The sequence below is a fragment of the Atta cephalotes genome (assembly GCF_000143395.1).
Source record: "Atta cephalotes unplaced genomic scaffold scaffold00028, whole genome shotgun sequence".
Taxonomy (NCBI): domain Eukaryota; kingdom Metazoa; phylum Arthropoda; class Insecta; order Hymenoptera; family Formicidae; genus Atta; species Atta cephalotes.
The window spans coordinates 3,038,074-3,053,712 of NW_012130092.1; the positions used below are offsets into that span (position 1 = coordinate 3,038,074).

Consider the following 15,639-nt stretch of genomic DNA (forward strand, 5'->3'; position numbering starts at 1 on the left):
TATATATATATATATATATATATATATATATATATATATACATCAAGGTAAAAGTAAATATTTTCTCAAATTAAGTAAAGAAGCGCCAAATGCGGTCAAGGCTAGATCTTAGTATCTAATAATATATTTCTATATGAATATTTAAATACTTTTAAATATACTTCAAACTGCGCATCGAATGGTTTTGAAAACAGTTCTAAATTAAAGCTGAAAATAATAAATCATAAATTAAATTTATCGTCAATCTAATATTAACAAGCATCTTAAAATTCTGAAAATAACTTGTGAAAAATGTTACCTCAGCTAAAATTTAAGAACTTGGAATTTCCCGACTATCTAAGATGGGTATCGTAATAAATTCGATCGAGGTATATGGTAAATATTTGTCGCAATAATCAATCCCAGCAAACTCAAAGTTGCATGTAACATACCTGTTGTAATTTTTCGCTCAACAATATAACCGTAATATTGGGTTGTCCGAAAAGTTCGTTTTGAAGGAAAATTGAAATGCAGAAGATTTAAATTTTTAATTTATTAAATTTAAATCTTTTGCGGCACGTGTGTTTTTAAATTGTTGAGTATAAGAAATTACAACTAACAGATACGTTTTATATGTAACTTTGTTTGATGAAACATATACATATAAGAAAATACATATAAGAAAATATGTATTGAAAGGCGAATATGTACAAATACTTCCTGTTATCAATCAGAGATTAAAATCTATCAAAACGACATTAAAACGAAGATCTCTCACTTCCCTGTTCAGGTGGGGCTCTTCGTTTTCGCGAGGCATCGGCTGACCGATCTTGCTTAGAATCGTGCTCGCGAAACACAACAAGCTCGATCAGGCAACACTCGGAAGAGAGCTCGAAGAGGAATCGACGCGGCAGCCCTTCGTGCCCGTTTCTAATGGCTTGGGATTTCCTTACACACAAAAGCTCGCGAGGAGAGTGAGTGATCGTCGCGAGTCTCGCGAATAAATTACGTGGCAGCCTATGCGGCTGCATAAATTAATTTCAGCCGGTCTGCCCATAAATATTCTTCCCTTCGAAATCGCTTCTCCGCTCGTCTGCGTGCTTGTGTCTAAGCTCGCCTAAGCGTTACCAACATCGTAATTTACATTGATCGTCCGTAAGTGGCGCATTAATGGATTTACATGCGCGTTGAATACCTATCTTCGAATTTGCCTCGATTACGCTCGATCAAGATGCACCGCGTTTAGAGCGTTACAAAGAAATTTTCGTCAAAAATGTTACGTAAGAAACATGCGTAGAAGAGATGTGATTTCTATCAAGATTCGTGTTGTAAATATTTCTTTGCGATGAGCACTGTAAATAGTTTTAATATAAAAGTTCTCTTCAAGTATCGTTTGTCTCTTACACGGAGAAAATGGTTTCGCGTTGAATATCTAAAAGTTTAGCTAAATAAAAATTTGAAAATAATTTTATTAGGCTGTAGAAATAATTACGTAAAATACTCAAGTTAATTGTTAGAATGTCAAAATTTTTTTACAGTATTGCTCATCATGCATTGAGTTTTCTATTTTAACATCAAACTCAATTTCAATGTCAAACTCGTTTATCTAGCTAAATTTTTAGATATTTCAACAAAATCGTTCTTTCCGTGTGTATAAGTAATCTTATTATTTTATTAAGGCATATATTATGTAATTAATATCTATTATTTTGTAGAATTTAATTTATTTTTAAGAATTTAGCATTTGAGTTAGTTATGCTGGTTTTTTTTCCTTATTTTCAGCATTTCTATGTGAGAAGAAAAATACTCCAACAACAGAATTAAAGCAAAAGGTTATTTATTACATGAGGAATAACATTTTTTTTGTTACTCGAACGTCAATCCTCGGAGTATATTATTGCGTATTGCCCGAGACTATATAGGGTGGTGCATCGCGCGTTCATTGTTGCAGATCGGGCAGATGCGAGGAAAGACCGGTGGTGCGTTGCAGTTCGTCTCGTGCCTGAATGCACCGTCATTACCAGCACGTAATGATCGCATTGTAACGGTATCAAACTTATTATTCGCCACGTAACGGGGATGTACTCCGGAAGGTACAGAACCTCGTGGAAAGAACGATTTTGCTGAAAGGTCTAAAATTTTGCTGAATATAGATCTAAAAGTAATTTTGTTGGACGATCAACATAATTATGTCAGAAATTTAAAAAATAATGAACAAAAATCTTATATATTTATATTATATTTTAATCAGTTTGAATTTTCAACAAAATTATTTTGATGGTCCAACCAAATCATTTTCTAATCTGTATCCAGCAAAATTCAAATCATTTAGGAAAATTATTTTATCCGTGTTTGAATTGTGCTTTCTGTCTGAATATTCCTCAATTAAAACAACTTAAAAATGAATGAACAAATAGCTTCAATACTTTTCACAATTTTAAATTTTATCCTTCGAAAAGGGTCCCGTTTTCTTTTTATCGAAGAAAAGGATAAAGCAAATACACGACAATCTATCTCTTTATAATGACATTTCGCGAGAAAAAAGGCGGCGAAGAAAAGAACATTCGTTCTTTGATCCTACGATTTATTCGAATGAACCCGGAAAGATTGGTGCTGGATATCGATTGGTAATTATTTTAAAACGACCGTCCTTCGGCACGCTATTAGGCCTATCAACGATCATGATGACGGATAAGATCTTCGACCTCCTTTTTGTGCCGATATTTACCAGCACAGTTCGAATAATATCTTCTACGATCCTGAAAGAGAGCATCTGGCTTCTCCACGTGACCGGAGGCTCCTTTGTACTCAATTCTATTCTTATCATCATGATGATCGTAAACTAAATTCGATCGGACGTAACAGAGCGTGACTGTGTTGACGTGGCTCCGCTTATTTTTTTACAAGTGTAATCGTAAAATTAATTAATATTCTTTATTTCTAACTCATCATAACGTTCTATTTTTTTGACAACAAATAATAGTTATTGTGATATAAATATCATCTATAATATAAACATTTATAATATAAATTTTATAAAAAATTAATTTTTTAAAACACGCATAGTACGTAGTATCAAAGAAAATCGTATTATGAAACGGCGCGAAAAACATATTTACTGTTTATCAAAGAGAAATGCAGCGAGGGGAAAATTATACGTTCCTCTTAACAACCCGAGTAGATTATCGCCTAGAAGGCTTTATAAGCAAGATATCCCGGAATGAAATTTTTCACGGTTTCCTTGCGTTAATTTCCGATTCTCTTCCCTCATGGTTTTTCTGAATCCGTCAGCGAGGCGGAATAAGAGCAGTCGACGCATATTCATCGGCCTGTTATAATTTCGGTTCTATTAGCCGCGCGCGACGGAGCCCTGAGGGATTTTCGGAGATCGTAAAGTTAAGCACGGACCCCACAGAGGTGCGTGCATGAGTGCGTGCTGCGTGCGTGTGTACACTCGTGGGCCGGTTGTGCGGCGTGGCGGAACGGGGGCGAGTGGGCCTGAAGAGGGTCCGCCGAGAGAGTATACTGTCAAGTAGCATCTTGACACGGGGCTCACAATGGCTACTTGTTAGCGCGCTGCGCCAACAGCGAGGGGAAAAACGATCCAGACACTTGCCTTTTTCACATCGCGCTCTTCTGCGTTTCGTTATGGCCATCTATAAACTGCCTCGTTGATCTTGAAAATCATCTCGGAAAAGATGAAATTTTTCGCTTAGGTGCCCATGATATTTTTGCACAGCTCCTCTTGTCAGCGAATTTAGTGTTCTTGAATCCGGATATCGAAGCGAGAAAATTGAATGAAATCATGGCGCATTACTGGCGTAAAACGAAGAAATAAATTCAGCGAAATCGTAAAAAGTCAAATCCGATCATATTTTTCTAAATATCGAGTTTTTACATATTTATATTTTAACCACACTATGAGACTTTTATCATTTTCAATAAAAAAGTTTCGTAGTCAATAAAAAAAACTTTGTATTAAAATTTGCTACTTTTTAAAAAAATAATTAAATGTATCTAATTTTGGATCTATATATTATTTAGAACTTATTATTTTGTAATTAATTATGTTTTCAAAAATATCCATGCATATTACTTACCACTTTTGATACTCAGCAGCATCTACAAGCAAGATAGAAGACGCAGGATGCTATAAAAGGACGTGTGTGCGTAAACGCAGATAACACTAGCATCTTGTTACTTTAAATAACATCAACTTTACTCGATTACAATTCGATCGTACATCGTGATCTCTTACTTATATCTACTTGCGCATCGTCTGCCTTACTAACCACTCTGTGCACACACACATACACATACACATACGTACACATACATATACATACGCCCACACGTACAACTCACTCGCTGCTCAACACACATGCATGAATAATCGCACTCACGATCACTCTCGGCAATTCGTCTCAGTTAGTTGTGCAACGTTAGATTTGTCTAAAATACACGAATGAGAACTGGAGAGGACCAGACGATGGTCATTAATTATCGTCCTTGCGGCGCGCGCTTGGTTCTCCTTTCATTCATTCGCTCCTTCGCTTCGACTGCCCTTCTGCCTCCTTCTTGTATGCGCGAGTTGCGTGCGAGTGCGTAATTTGTGCAAGAGTCGATTACGATTAACATCCTATCCGCAAAAATTAATTCTTTAACTTTGGTCGAATCGCAGCGTTCGTTTCGTAGAAAATTCCTCGAGTTTTCTCGATTCTCGATTAAAGTTCTACAAGTTTGGAAAAGATATCTCGAAAATATGTAATGATGGAATATAATGAAGATAAAAAGCAACTTCCGGAAAAAAAAGTAAAAGAAAATCGTGCAATTGTTCGGAAATTGCGCGTTTGTGCAGCACAACTTGCGTCACGTAGACGTTCTTAAACAATGCTCCAAATGCAAGAGAGTAAAATGATAGCTATATTTCTGTTAGTAATTAGTTTCAGTTGTTGTAGCGTTCATCCAGCCGAAGCATTTTTTTTTAAAACAGTTTACATAATTTTACAAAAAAATTTGTCTGTTTAAGAAAGCATAATGCTTATTATCTGTATGAAAAATTAACATAAAACGCAATTAAAATTGTTGTATAGTATTCTGTGAACAAGATTGCAGAAGTACAATATTTATGGCTCGTTATCAACAAATGAGTTTCGATCGAATCTTATATTTAATTTAATAATTTAATAAAACGTACGTTCTAACATGAGATTGACTTTAATCTTGAGCTTTGATTCAAAGATTGACTGGCGATACTATTTTCATAGAAAAAATTTAAAAATTGTTAAATTATAAAAAAAAATCTCGAAATAATTCAAAAGAATAGTTGACAGAATATAAAATTTCGCACTTAAGTCTGTCAAATAGTGAATAAAAATGTTGTACATATTATTATGTATTATCTGTTATATCTTCATTAATTAAAAAAGATATGTTATATAACAAGATATTATATAAATTTATTCTTTTATCAGCCGTTAATATTCTCTATTATAACATATAATGTGGCACTTATGAATTGTTGAATAAATATTTCAATGTAATTTCGAATTATTTCTATAAGGAACAAATACACAGAATACAACGAATGTGAACAAAAATGAAAATAACGTCGATCGTTGCCGTAGATCGAAGATATTATTTTCCACGTTGCCTCTCTCTTTCTCTCCATTTCAATTCCTATTCCTCTACCCTGTTTCGTCCCGAGGACTTTTTCATAAGGGAAATCCTTTCTCTCCTCGACATCCTAGATAAGAATCTACAAGGCAATGTCATAGCTAACGGAATATTTAGGACATCTGCGCGCGAGATAGCTCACGAATGGAAAGTCGACATTAGAGATGAATTTAAGCGCTCCTGAATTCAATCATTTTAAAATTGATTTTGTAAGTCGCGGTAAATGATTTTTTTACATCTTGCGTTCTTCGCGATAAAATAAAAAAAATAGAAATATTAAGTATATCTTAGACTTTTCAATTGTTCAAATAAATAAAATCATTATTTAAAATAAGAAAGAAGATCGTGACGAATAAACGAGATAATTTTGAGCTCTGTTCTTTGGCAAAAAAGCGATTTAATATATGTAATATATGTATAGGTCTCTTGAATAAATGAATCAAGAATTCATCTCGATATTTCGACTTTACTTTTGTCACACTCATGCGTAACATCTTTTTTGCTCTATCTTTACATTCCTTTTTTTCATGCACGTAACATTCTCGTTCTCCCTCTCATTTTTTCATTGTCTTTAGATATACTTATGTACAGAGTGCGAACTGCGAATAAATGATAACTTACGCACTATCTTATTCTGCGACAGCATTCACTGTCTACTGGGAGTATCCCTAAAGCTTAGCATCCATTCTGCTGTTTTTAGTCAATTAAATTATCACAATATTACAATTTTTATCAGTAATAATTAATGCGAATTTATATGAATATTTGTTTATTATTATTGACGAGCTTGCTTTTTTAATAATTACTTATGATATATTTTTATGAACGTCTCCTCTTTAATAATAATTGTTTCCTCACATGCACAAACCATCTATGAAATGTGAATTAATAAAGCATTTTGTAAAATTTGGCTTATTTTATATTATCTATATTTTGTTGCTTCCAAAAATTCTATTATAAATTTTAATGAGATTGTAAAAAATGTAATAAATTAAGAAAGACTAAATTAAAGGCCTCAAATTATAGAACATAAAAATTCTTTAATCGTTAACACATCAAAGTTTAAAATTTCATGTTCCGATTATGGAATCCAAATCAGTGATAAGGGAACACCCGGTAGGCAGCGAACAAGAACGAGATTAACTTAATAATATGCCGTGTGTATTATACATATGTACATACATGACAAACACAAAAGCGTATGGTGTAAGAGGAGCGTATAATTGGTTATAGTAAATTAATTAGCTGATTGAATCTATGGCTGTGTTCCAAATTTATTGTCAGTGTTGAAAATTTATCACTTACGTTACATATACTATAGATCTTCAGCACTGACAGTGAATTTTAGAATATAGCTTTTATGAAGTGAAGGAGGGTGAGCGTAAGGGGTAAGTTACATTCGCTCGTATTTCGCGTGTACTTCGCGTACAAAAAAGAAACATTGCTTCATCATGCAATTTTTCCCATTTTTTCGAGCAAAATCAGAGAAATATGGCGCCAAGTACGGCGATGGGACAGAAAAGTTGGCTGGGATTTTTCGCCCATTGTTTACTTATGGAAATAGTGGTAAACACAAACCGATCTAGCCGGCTTGTCGCGAGAGTGTACGAACTGGGAAAGTAAAATGCTAATATGTCTTTTGCTATTTCGTTCGGAAACGTCATCGTCGCTTCGGCATCCTTTGATTTTTCACGGATACTCAGGATAAGAGAGATATTATTTTTTCTACTTTTTTTTCGGGAAAAGATTTGGAGAATTTCCACTGTCAAATAAACGGATAGATAAATATACATTTTTAACTAGAAATTAATTAAATAGTTTGAAATATATATCGCTTATTTGCCAAAACAACGACATAACTAAAAAATTGTCATTTTTTAATTGTAATACAAAAATAGAACCTTTGACGTTCCTAATTCTGATAAATCAGCGTAACTGAATTGCAAACATTTATTACAAGAGAATACATTGAAAAAAATATTTGTGTGATGATATTACATGATTATGCTGGATTTTTTCGATCTAGCATAATCATGTAATATTTCCTACATGGAAAATTACAAATTATATTAATTTCACATGCAATATGTATTTTTGAGATTCCATTGAACATGGAATTTTATGTACAAAATAACATCTCGCAGGAGTACGGGTATAATAAAATCTTAGTATGTTAGACGTATATGCTTCTATAAAAAAGTATAATCCGTTCCTGTGACTTCTCGTATATGATTTTATATATTAATATTTACCTCATATACCTGATACTTATAAAATTTTAATGATTAAAAACAATCTCATTTTCTGGAAAATTTGATTTTTTTCAATTATGTCATTGTTCCGGCAAATAAATGATACAAAACATGTATATTTATCTCTTTATCAAGTTTAGATTAACATTATTCAATTAAAAATAAATTAATATAAAGATATTTATACAGTGTAAAGATTTTTATTAAAAAAATATGTAAAAGTATTTATACAATGTTAAATTCATGATATTAAATTATACCCAATTTGAATTTCGAGGTATTTTTTTAAAGTAATAATTATATACAGATATTTTTATTTTGAAAAAATGTTTCGTATGTATAGAATATATTAAACTTCAAAAATATATTCGACAGGAGACGCTTCCGCGTCTCTTGATTAAAGAAAATTGTTTTGAATAGCTGAGCGAACGTGACGATTTGATAGACGGCTATTTGACGCTCTTCATACGCTCTAAACATACACCGAGAAAAGCTCAAGGATAATACAACAATATATCCACAGAAGACTTTTCTCTCCACTTTTATTTGGACATTATCGGATCGTCAAAAAATTATCGTGTTGAAAAAGATATTTCTGATGCAAGTAAAATTCATGTTATTTAATAATTAAAAATTACTAATAAATTTATATATATCACTCCAAGTTAACTTTTATTAATCAATGTGTTAAATGAATTTCAGCAGGTCTTTATTTTTCTTCACCAATAATAATTTATTGACGATCTAAATTTCGGCAAGCTACTTGAGTACCTTGATCAATCGGAAGTTTTGCGCTCCGCCGAGTGTGCATTAAGTCTTCTCTTGGCTCCTCTTGCTCTGAGTGCTTGGGGCCCAAGGTCACAACGAATGGTATTCGCCCAGCACGAGGCCGCTGTGGTAACTCGCATGCGACGTGGACATCCCCATGGAGCCCATGCCTTGATAAGCGCCCATGCCCATGCCGTTCATCGACATGGTGTTCATGGTATTGACGCTTTGCATGGTGTTGGATAGCATCGTCGAGGGGCCCATTGGGCTCAACCCGCCCATAGAAGGGGCAATCGCACCCATCTGCATCGACGTTGCAGTGTGCGGTAAGGACTTCTGTAGATCCGCGGAGGTTGGCGTTCCGATTAGATAGTCCTGTAATAGAAAATTCTCATATTTCTCTAATCCATTTCTATACAAATTATAAAATATAAATATATGTGTTATTGTTATAGCATTCAAATTTTAAATACGTATTCTTAGATCTTTGCATTCGTAAGTTAAAAAAATCTAGAATTATTATATTTTCGAGATATTGAATATTTTTAAATATTAATATTTTTGAATTCTTAACTTTTCATATATCAGAATAAAATAATAATTTTCCACTTTCATTGTCATAGAAAGACAGTATATAACAATTTTTTCATTTTCAAAGAGAATGCGAAAAATAGTTAGAGTATTGCATTTTTTTATCCATCGTGGTTTCGCTTTACAAAAGATTAAAGTAACGCATGCGAGCAAGAAATAAACATTCAAGATTATTTCGTCGTCTTACCTGTGGATAGTATTGCATGTAATCTAGCTGACTTTTTTGTTGAGCGCAGCTAGGCGGTGGTGGTGGCAAGGTGGCGGCAGGATGGACTAAACCATGGCCGTGAGTGCCCACCTGGATATGATGCTGTAACTGATGATGGAGGTTTCTCTTGTCGTCGCCGCTTTCGCTACTCGTGTCGTGGTGCTGCATGTGTGGATGGCTCAAGGTCGAGCTATGGCCTTGGTGATACGAATGCGGACTGGAAACGGAGACGGAAGCTGGTGGCGGAAGTTGGTACATGCTAGAGGTTTGTTGATGGTCCACCATTTGTTGTTGCTGCTGCTGTTGCTGTTGAACCGCGCAGGAAGACGGCTGTTGTTGCTGTTGCTGCTGGCCGGATTGCCGCTTCGTCTCATCGCCACTCTCGCTGCTGGAATCCCCGAGACCTCCGCCGTGAGTTTTATCCTCCCTCTGGCCACTGAAATTGCAAAGCAGTGTGTGCCTTTCAAAAAAAAAAACAGTTGGTCTTTTTGCGAAGATATACTACGTTTCGCGTACAAAAAATTCCAAGTAAAAGACGGCAGGCTGAACACGAGTTGGTTTTAAACAAATTGTTATGCTAATTACATCATTATTATACATCATGTTTAAGAGTTGTTATGCTAATTATACTATTATCAAATGTAATCTTAAAAGTATATTTCTCTTCTTTTTTTCTCTGTCTCTCTTTCTGTCTCATTATTTGTTTCCCTTATTTAAAAAAAATTAATTATTAATCCTTCATTATAAAAATTAAAATACCGATAATTAAGAGTGATATTAACTCTGTCTAGAAATCTATAATTACTTCAAAACAAATAATGTATCGAATACTAAGTAAGCTGCGTAATTAAAAGTAATGCAAATTGTATAATATTAATATACGTTCATCATCGATTCCCATTAGAGACATGTTCTCCATTATTCCATTATAAAGACATCCTAGGGGTATTCTTTAATTGCATTCGCAGGCGCGAGCATCACGTTTAAAGCAGCGAGTAAACCAACGATGCTGATCGGCGAGGCTGGGGAATCGAAATAATATCGCTTAAGATAACGCCGGTGTCGGTGTGTAAAGTACTGAGAAGAGGGTATATTCTGTCTTTTTCGTACTTGTGAATTAAGGGCGGGCACTGAGTGTAAGGAGGCAGAGTCTTAAAGAGATATGTAGGAAAGAGAAAAGAGACAGAATAAGAAAAAAAAGAGTATGAGAAAAGGCGAGAGAGACGCTCTCGGCGTCTCGTAAACTCAATTTAGCAGCCTGGACCTCCTCGAAGCACGTGGGACCTACGGGCCGGACTGAATCCCCTTTGCCTACCTCTCCTTCTATTCCTCTCCCTTAATCTTTCCCACTTTCTCTTTGTCTATCTCCTCCAGGTACCAGCAATCGTTAAGCGCTTGTTTTACAAGTCGTTTAGACGTGAGACCGGTGATATCGCACTGTTCAAGGCAAGTGCTGCGACATTTGTCTATGGGGTGTTTCCGAGAACCGGTCTTTGATACGAGAGAGAAACTACCGGAATGATAAGGGAACACGGAAGATATCTGAACTCTCGAAATCATAGTCTCGAAAAACAATGCTGATAAAAGTTTCGCTTGCGGTATATCGCCGCAAAATTTTCGCAGCAAACTTTAAAAAACTAAGATAAAGTAAAAAATTCAGATATTATATAATATTTTTCTCTCAATATATATATATATATTGAATTTTTTAAATAAAGAATATTTTTTTCTAATTTAATGCTAATTGCGTTTGTTAATATATAAGAGAGCAAAAGTGTTTTAGCTAATGTCAAATTTAAATTCTGATAAGTCATATACATATTTCAACATTATAGCTATAAAAAAATCATCTCTGTCTGCCCTAAAGACGAGACGATTTAGTACAAAATTCATACAGAATAGAAAACTAAACTCACAAGAAGATTATATTAATAGTCTCTATATAAAGACAAATTATATAATAATATATGATCGACAATAAGAGCAAATTCTATATACATTAAAGACAAAACGAAGAACTGCCCTCATACTCATTTTACTCTGATTAACTATCATTTCTGTATAATCGTATAAAAACGAGATTCAGATGTATTGAAACAATGTAAGATCGAGTCTATCATAAAGATCTTCTTTGTACCACCCGTTACATGGTAGAACCTATAACCGGACGGAGGTGTCCCCAGGTATGCCTTATCCGTCCGTAGATCGCGCAGTAAATTTATCCTCGTTGCGCTGCACGACCACGAAAGAACGGAATCTTTCGGGTATTATTATTTTCATTAGGATTTGTGACTCATCGCGTGTAGGAGACATTTATTTCGAAGCCCCGTCATGACACTTATTCCGCGTCTCCGGGATCGACGCTTCTCTCTTCTTTTCTTTTCTTTCCTCGACGACCACGTGGAATCAAGAAGAGACAGAAAGAGAAAGAGAAATTTCTTAAATGTAGGAAGTTTCAACGATTTAACTCCTCAATGAGAATAATTAATAATTATCTCCGTAAAATTTGTTACCCTATTATCTTCGCGATAATCTTTAAATCAATTTTTGTCTCTGCTTTTTTTTAGATTTTTACAATGATATGCTAAATTCAATTAGGCATTTTTTTATCGTACAAATAAACTTTGTAAAAACATGCATAAAAGATCAGATAAAGAAGGAATGTTCACTAATTTCATAATGCTTACAATTAGATACTTGAAAACATATTTTAATAAGATGTTATATTTAATTAATGAGAATAAATTTTATAATTCTAATATTTACACTATATATAAATTTTATATTATATTGTATAATATGTAAAACTGTGTCATCATATTCATTTTTTTTTCATATTATCCATTAACACAATCGTAGCCAAATCTATTTCTTGAAATTAGTCTATCTATACGAAAGTTACAATTTCTAATTAGCTGGGACGTCATTTCTGTATCATCGCATATTTTGTAAAACACATTCGCAATTTTCGTTTTTTAAAATATTATACTTAATAACCATAAAAACAATAGACCAGATTTTTTACTTTAGACATTCTGTTTATGCTCGCATCGTCCGTGTCGAGATCAACGTCAAGGATTATAAAAAATGCCAGGAATGTGAAGAGATTTTATCTGTAGATGATCCTACGTGAGTCGCCGTTGTCTCACGAAAAATGGAGACGAATCGATCTCAGCGACCGCTACGGAATTTCGAAGTAAATTTTATTTACGGACCAGCCGATTAATAAAACTAGCCGCGCCTTCATTATCTTTCTCGCACCGACCGGTGTCATAAAATTGGGATTAACGACTCAGCTACTTCATTGAAGATACAAACAAATTTCTTTTTTTAACAAATTTAAATTATTTAAACTAGATAATATTTATTATCATTATATTGGTTTGTCTAGATTTTTGGTAGATGCACTCATATAATTTATTATCCACTTATCCACTTATTTTGATGTTATACTGAGAGAAAAAATTGCAATTATCATAATTTAACCAAAATTTTCAATGCCAACTATACATTTTTTAGTATATCTATAAATATGTATAATTATTATAAATATGTATAATTATTAGGAGACAGGCAGTGTCTTAGCGCTAAGTTATTACTAACATTGTACTAATAATAACAATAAAAATGAAGATTATAACCATAATTATTTTACCATGCAATTACAGTCACAAATATACCAAATACTTTTCTCTCAGTGTATATGTTGAGTTCAAGTTTTAAATCTATGTTCCGCGTAAATTCTAGAAGCGGAATTTAAGGATCACGTAACGTCGATCCAGCAAATTATGTTGCACGCCATGTGAGAGCAGTTTTACGAAAAGTGGTACCCTTTAATTGGGTGGTGCAAATAACGCATAAATAACCAGAGAAACGTGATGCCGCCGCCGCTCATTCATGGAGGTTGACTATAGTGAGATGCTGTCTATATAGGGCGATGGAGAGGGGGGATATTAGCATAATTCCTAATTTAATTTCTCGATAAATTCCTGATCGCACGCTCGCCACGAAATGAGATGCTATCGCGGCACCACTAATTCGCGTCTAAGTTTATATCGCCTGGGACTGGCGCGGGACCGATAGCATCATCCTCCCCTTTTTGTCTCCCTGTCTCTTTCTTTCCATGCTGGGGCCTCCTCGTAAAATCGGATTATATCGGCTCTGTCGCCCCTGCGATGTCGCGTACTTTATTCCGGTTTGCGGTACGATATCGTCGTCGGAAAACGAGTTTGCGGGGTCAGAGTGCAAGCGAAGACTTCTAACGAGTTCTATTTTTCCTTCCTGCATTTTTCCGTACCGTTAAAAGTATCCTGGCGAATAGAAACTTGTACATTTTAAAAGTTGTATGTAAATATATATTGTTACATAAATTATATTGATATTGATATAATTATATAGATATTGTTATAAAAAGAAAAAAATATTGTAGGCTATAGTCTAACAACTCCTTAGGAGATCGTTAGGAATTTAATTTAGCATTTCTATATGTAACTGTCGAATTTATTTTTCGCATTCCAACAAACCCACGCAACCGTTTCGCTCTCGAAAAGAACGCCAGTTTCGCCTCCGGGATTACTTAACTCACTAAAGAAGGCAGAAAGGCAAACTCGGGGCCCGTAGAGCAAATTGAAAATCGGCTGACTCGTTTGTCGGCCTCAGGGTTCCGAGGAAAAAACGGCGGATTTTCCTAAGGCTCTCTGGCCTCGGAAGGTCTGTCCATTGCTCCCGGCAGGTGAGCACGTCGAGGAAGTTACTGGCAGCTGATTCCATAAACAGATAGGAAAGGAGAGTTTCCACAGCCTAAAATAATGGGGGGCAGCGCACCGTGTACACATCGTACGAGTCTCTGTTTGTAAACTACGGCTCTCGCCTCCTTTACCTGCGGGATTCTCTCGGGTCCTGTGAAACGTCCGGGCGAATTTCTCGCGTGCGTGCAACGGATATGGGATCATCCGCGGAAAATTCACCAGCGCGAGAAAATCCGAGAATTATAGCCGACGCAATTTTGGCTAGTTTAATTTCCGGTGCTATAAACATAAATGTATTTTAAACTATATCAAACGAGTTTTCATTGCGACGCACACCAGAGGTCAAAAATTCTTTCTGAGCAAGAATTGAATATAGACTTAATAAAGAATAATCGAAATGCTAGAATTAAAAAAATTTAGATATATAGATACAAATTTGAAAATAATTTTGTTAAACAATCGAAATAATTATGTAGGAAATTCATCATGAATAATGCTACAAAAAAATTGACATTCTAGCAATTAGCGTTTGAGTTTTTGAGCGTCTTACTTAGTTTGAGCGTCAAGCGTCTTAAATAGTTCTACATAATTAGATAGTCCAATAAAATTCATTTTCAGATCCATATCTAGTTAAATTAGGTACTTTGGTAAAATCGTTTTTTCCATGTTAATATTAAAAAATTAATATTCTTTTGATAGATTATTATATTAGAAGCTACTTAAATTACATAAGATCTACAAAGTATTTTCCAAGCAATTAATAATCATTTATGATTGTGAGTTATGTATTATATAAAGATTCTTGGCTCGTGCATTGCGCGCATTTGTAATCATAAAGACTAACAAAATAATTTCAACAAAGTGGAGTTTCTTGAGTGAGAAATATATTTGAAGAAATACACGGAAGAATTACGATGATTCTTGACTGACACAGTGGTTATTATTCTGATAATGAATGGCGCGTCCCGCCGTTGCGCCATTTTATTTGTCGCGATTTCACACAATTCGGCGATGGAACGCATCGATGATGTGCCAGAGAATTTGCGTTTTCATGCCAATCGTACGCGCGATTCCGAGGTCTGCCTAAATACGATTCAAGAATCAAGATGTGTATCGACAAATTATGCCAGAATATAGCACACACAGGTTCATCTTCTAGTAAGATAACTCATAAATTCTGGTAAATGACAGCCATAAATGCTTGATCTTGGCACTGACAACTGCTTTGTTAGCACACAGGATAACGATGTTTATAATTTATTTATTTCTTGATCGAAGTAGAGATAGTATTCTTACATTTCTTTTATATTATATAGTAATTTACATAAAAAGAAGAGGGAGGAAAGGAAGGAGAGAAAGAGAAAGAGAGAGAGAGACAGAGAGAGAGAGAGAGAGAGAGAGAGAGAGAGAAGAGAAG

At 34.5% G+C, this 15,639-nt stretch overlaps 1 protein-coding gene across 1 annotated transcript in view; it reads right to left on the bottom strand.

The window, feature by feature from the left end:
* Positions 1-8,765: 8,765 nt before the first annotated feature.
* LOC105620690 (homeobox protein SIX1) overlaps positions 8,766-15,639 on the bottom strand; it is a 33,035-nt gene continuing 26,161 nt past the window's right edge. The window contains exons 4-5 of the mRNA XM_012202180.1: positions 9,454-9,910; positions 8,766-9,050 (exon numbers count right to left, since the gene is read on the bottom strand). Of these exons, the coding sequence (XP_012057570.1) occupies positions 8,766-9,050; positions 9,454-9,910 (742 nt within the window). The remainder of the gene's footprint in view (positions 9,051-9,453; positions 9,911-15,639) is intronic.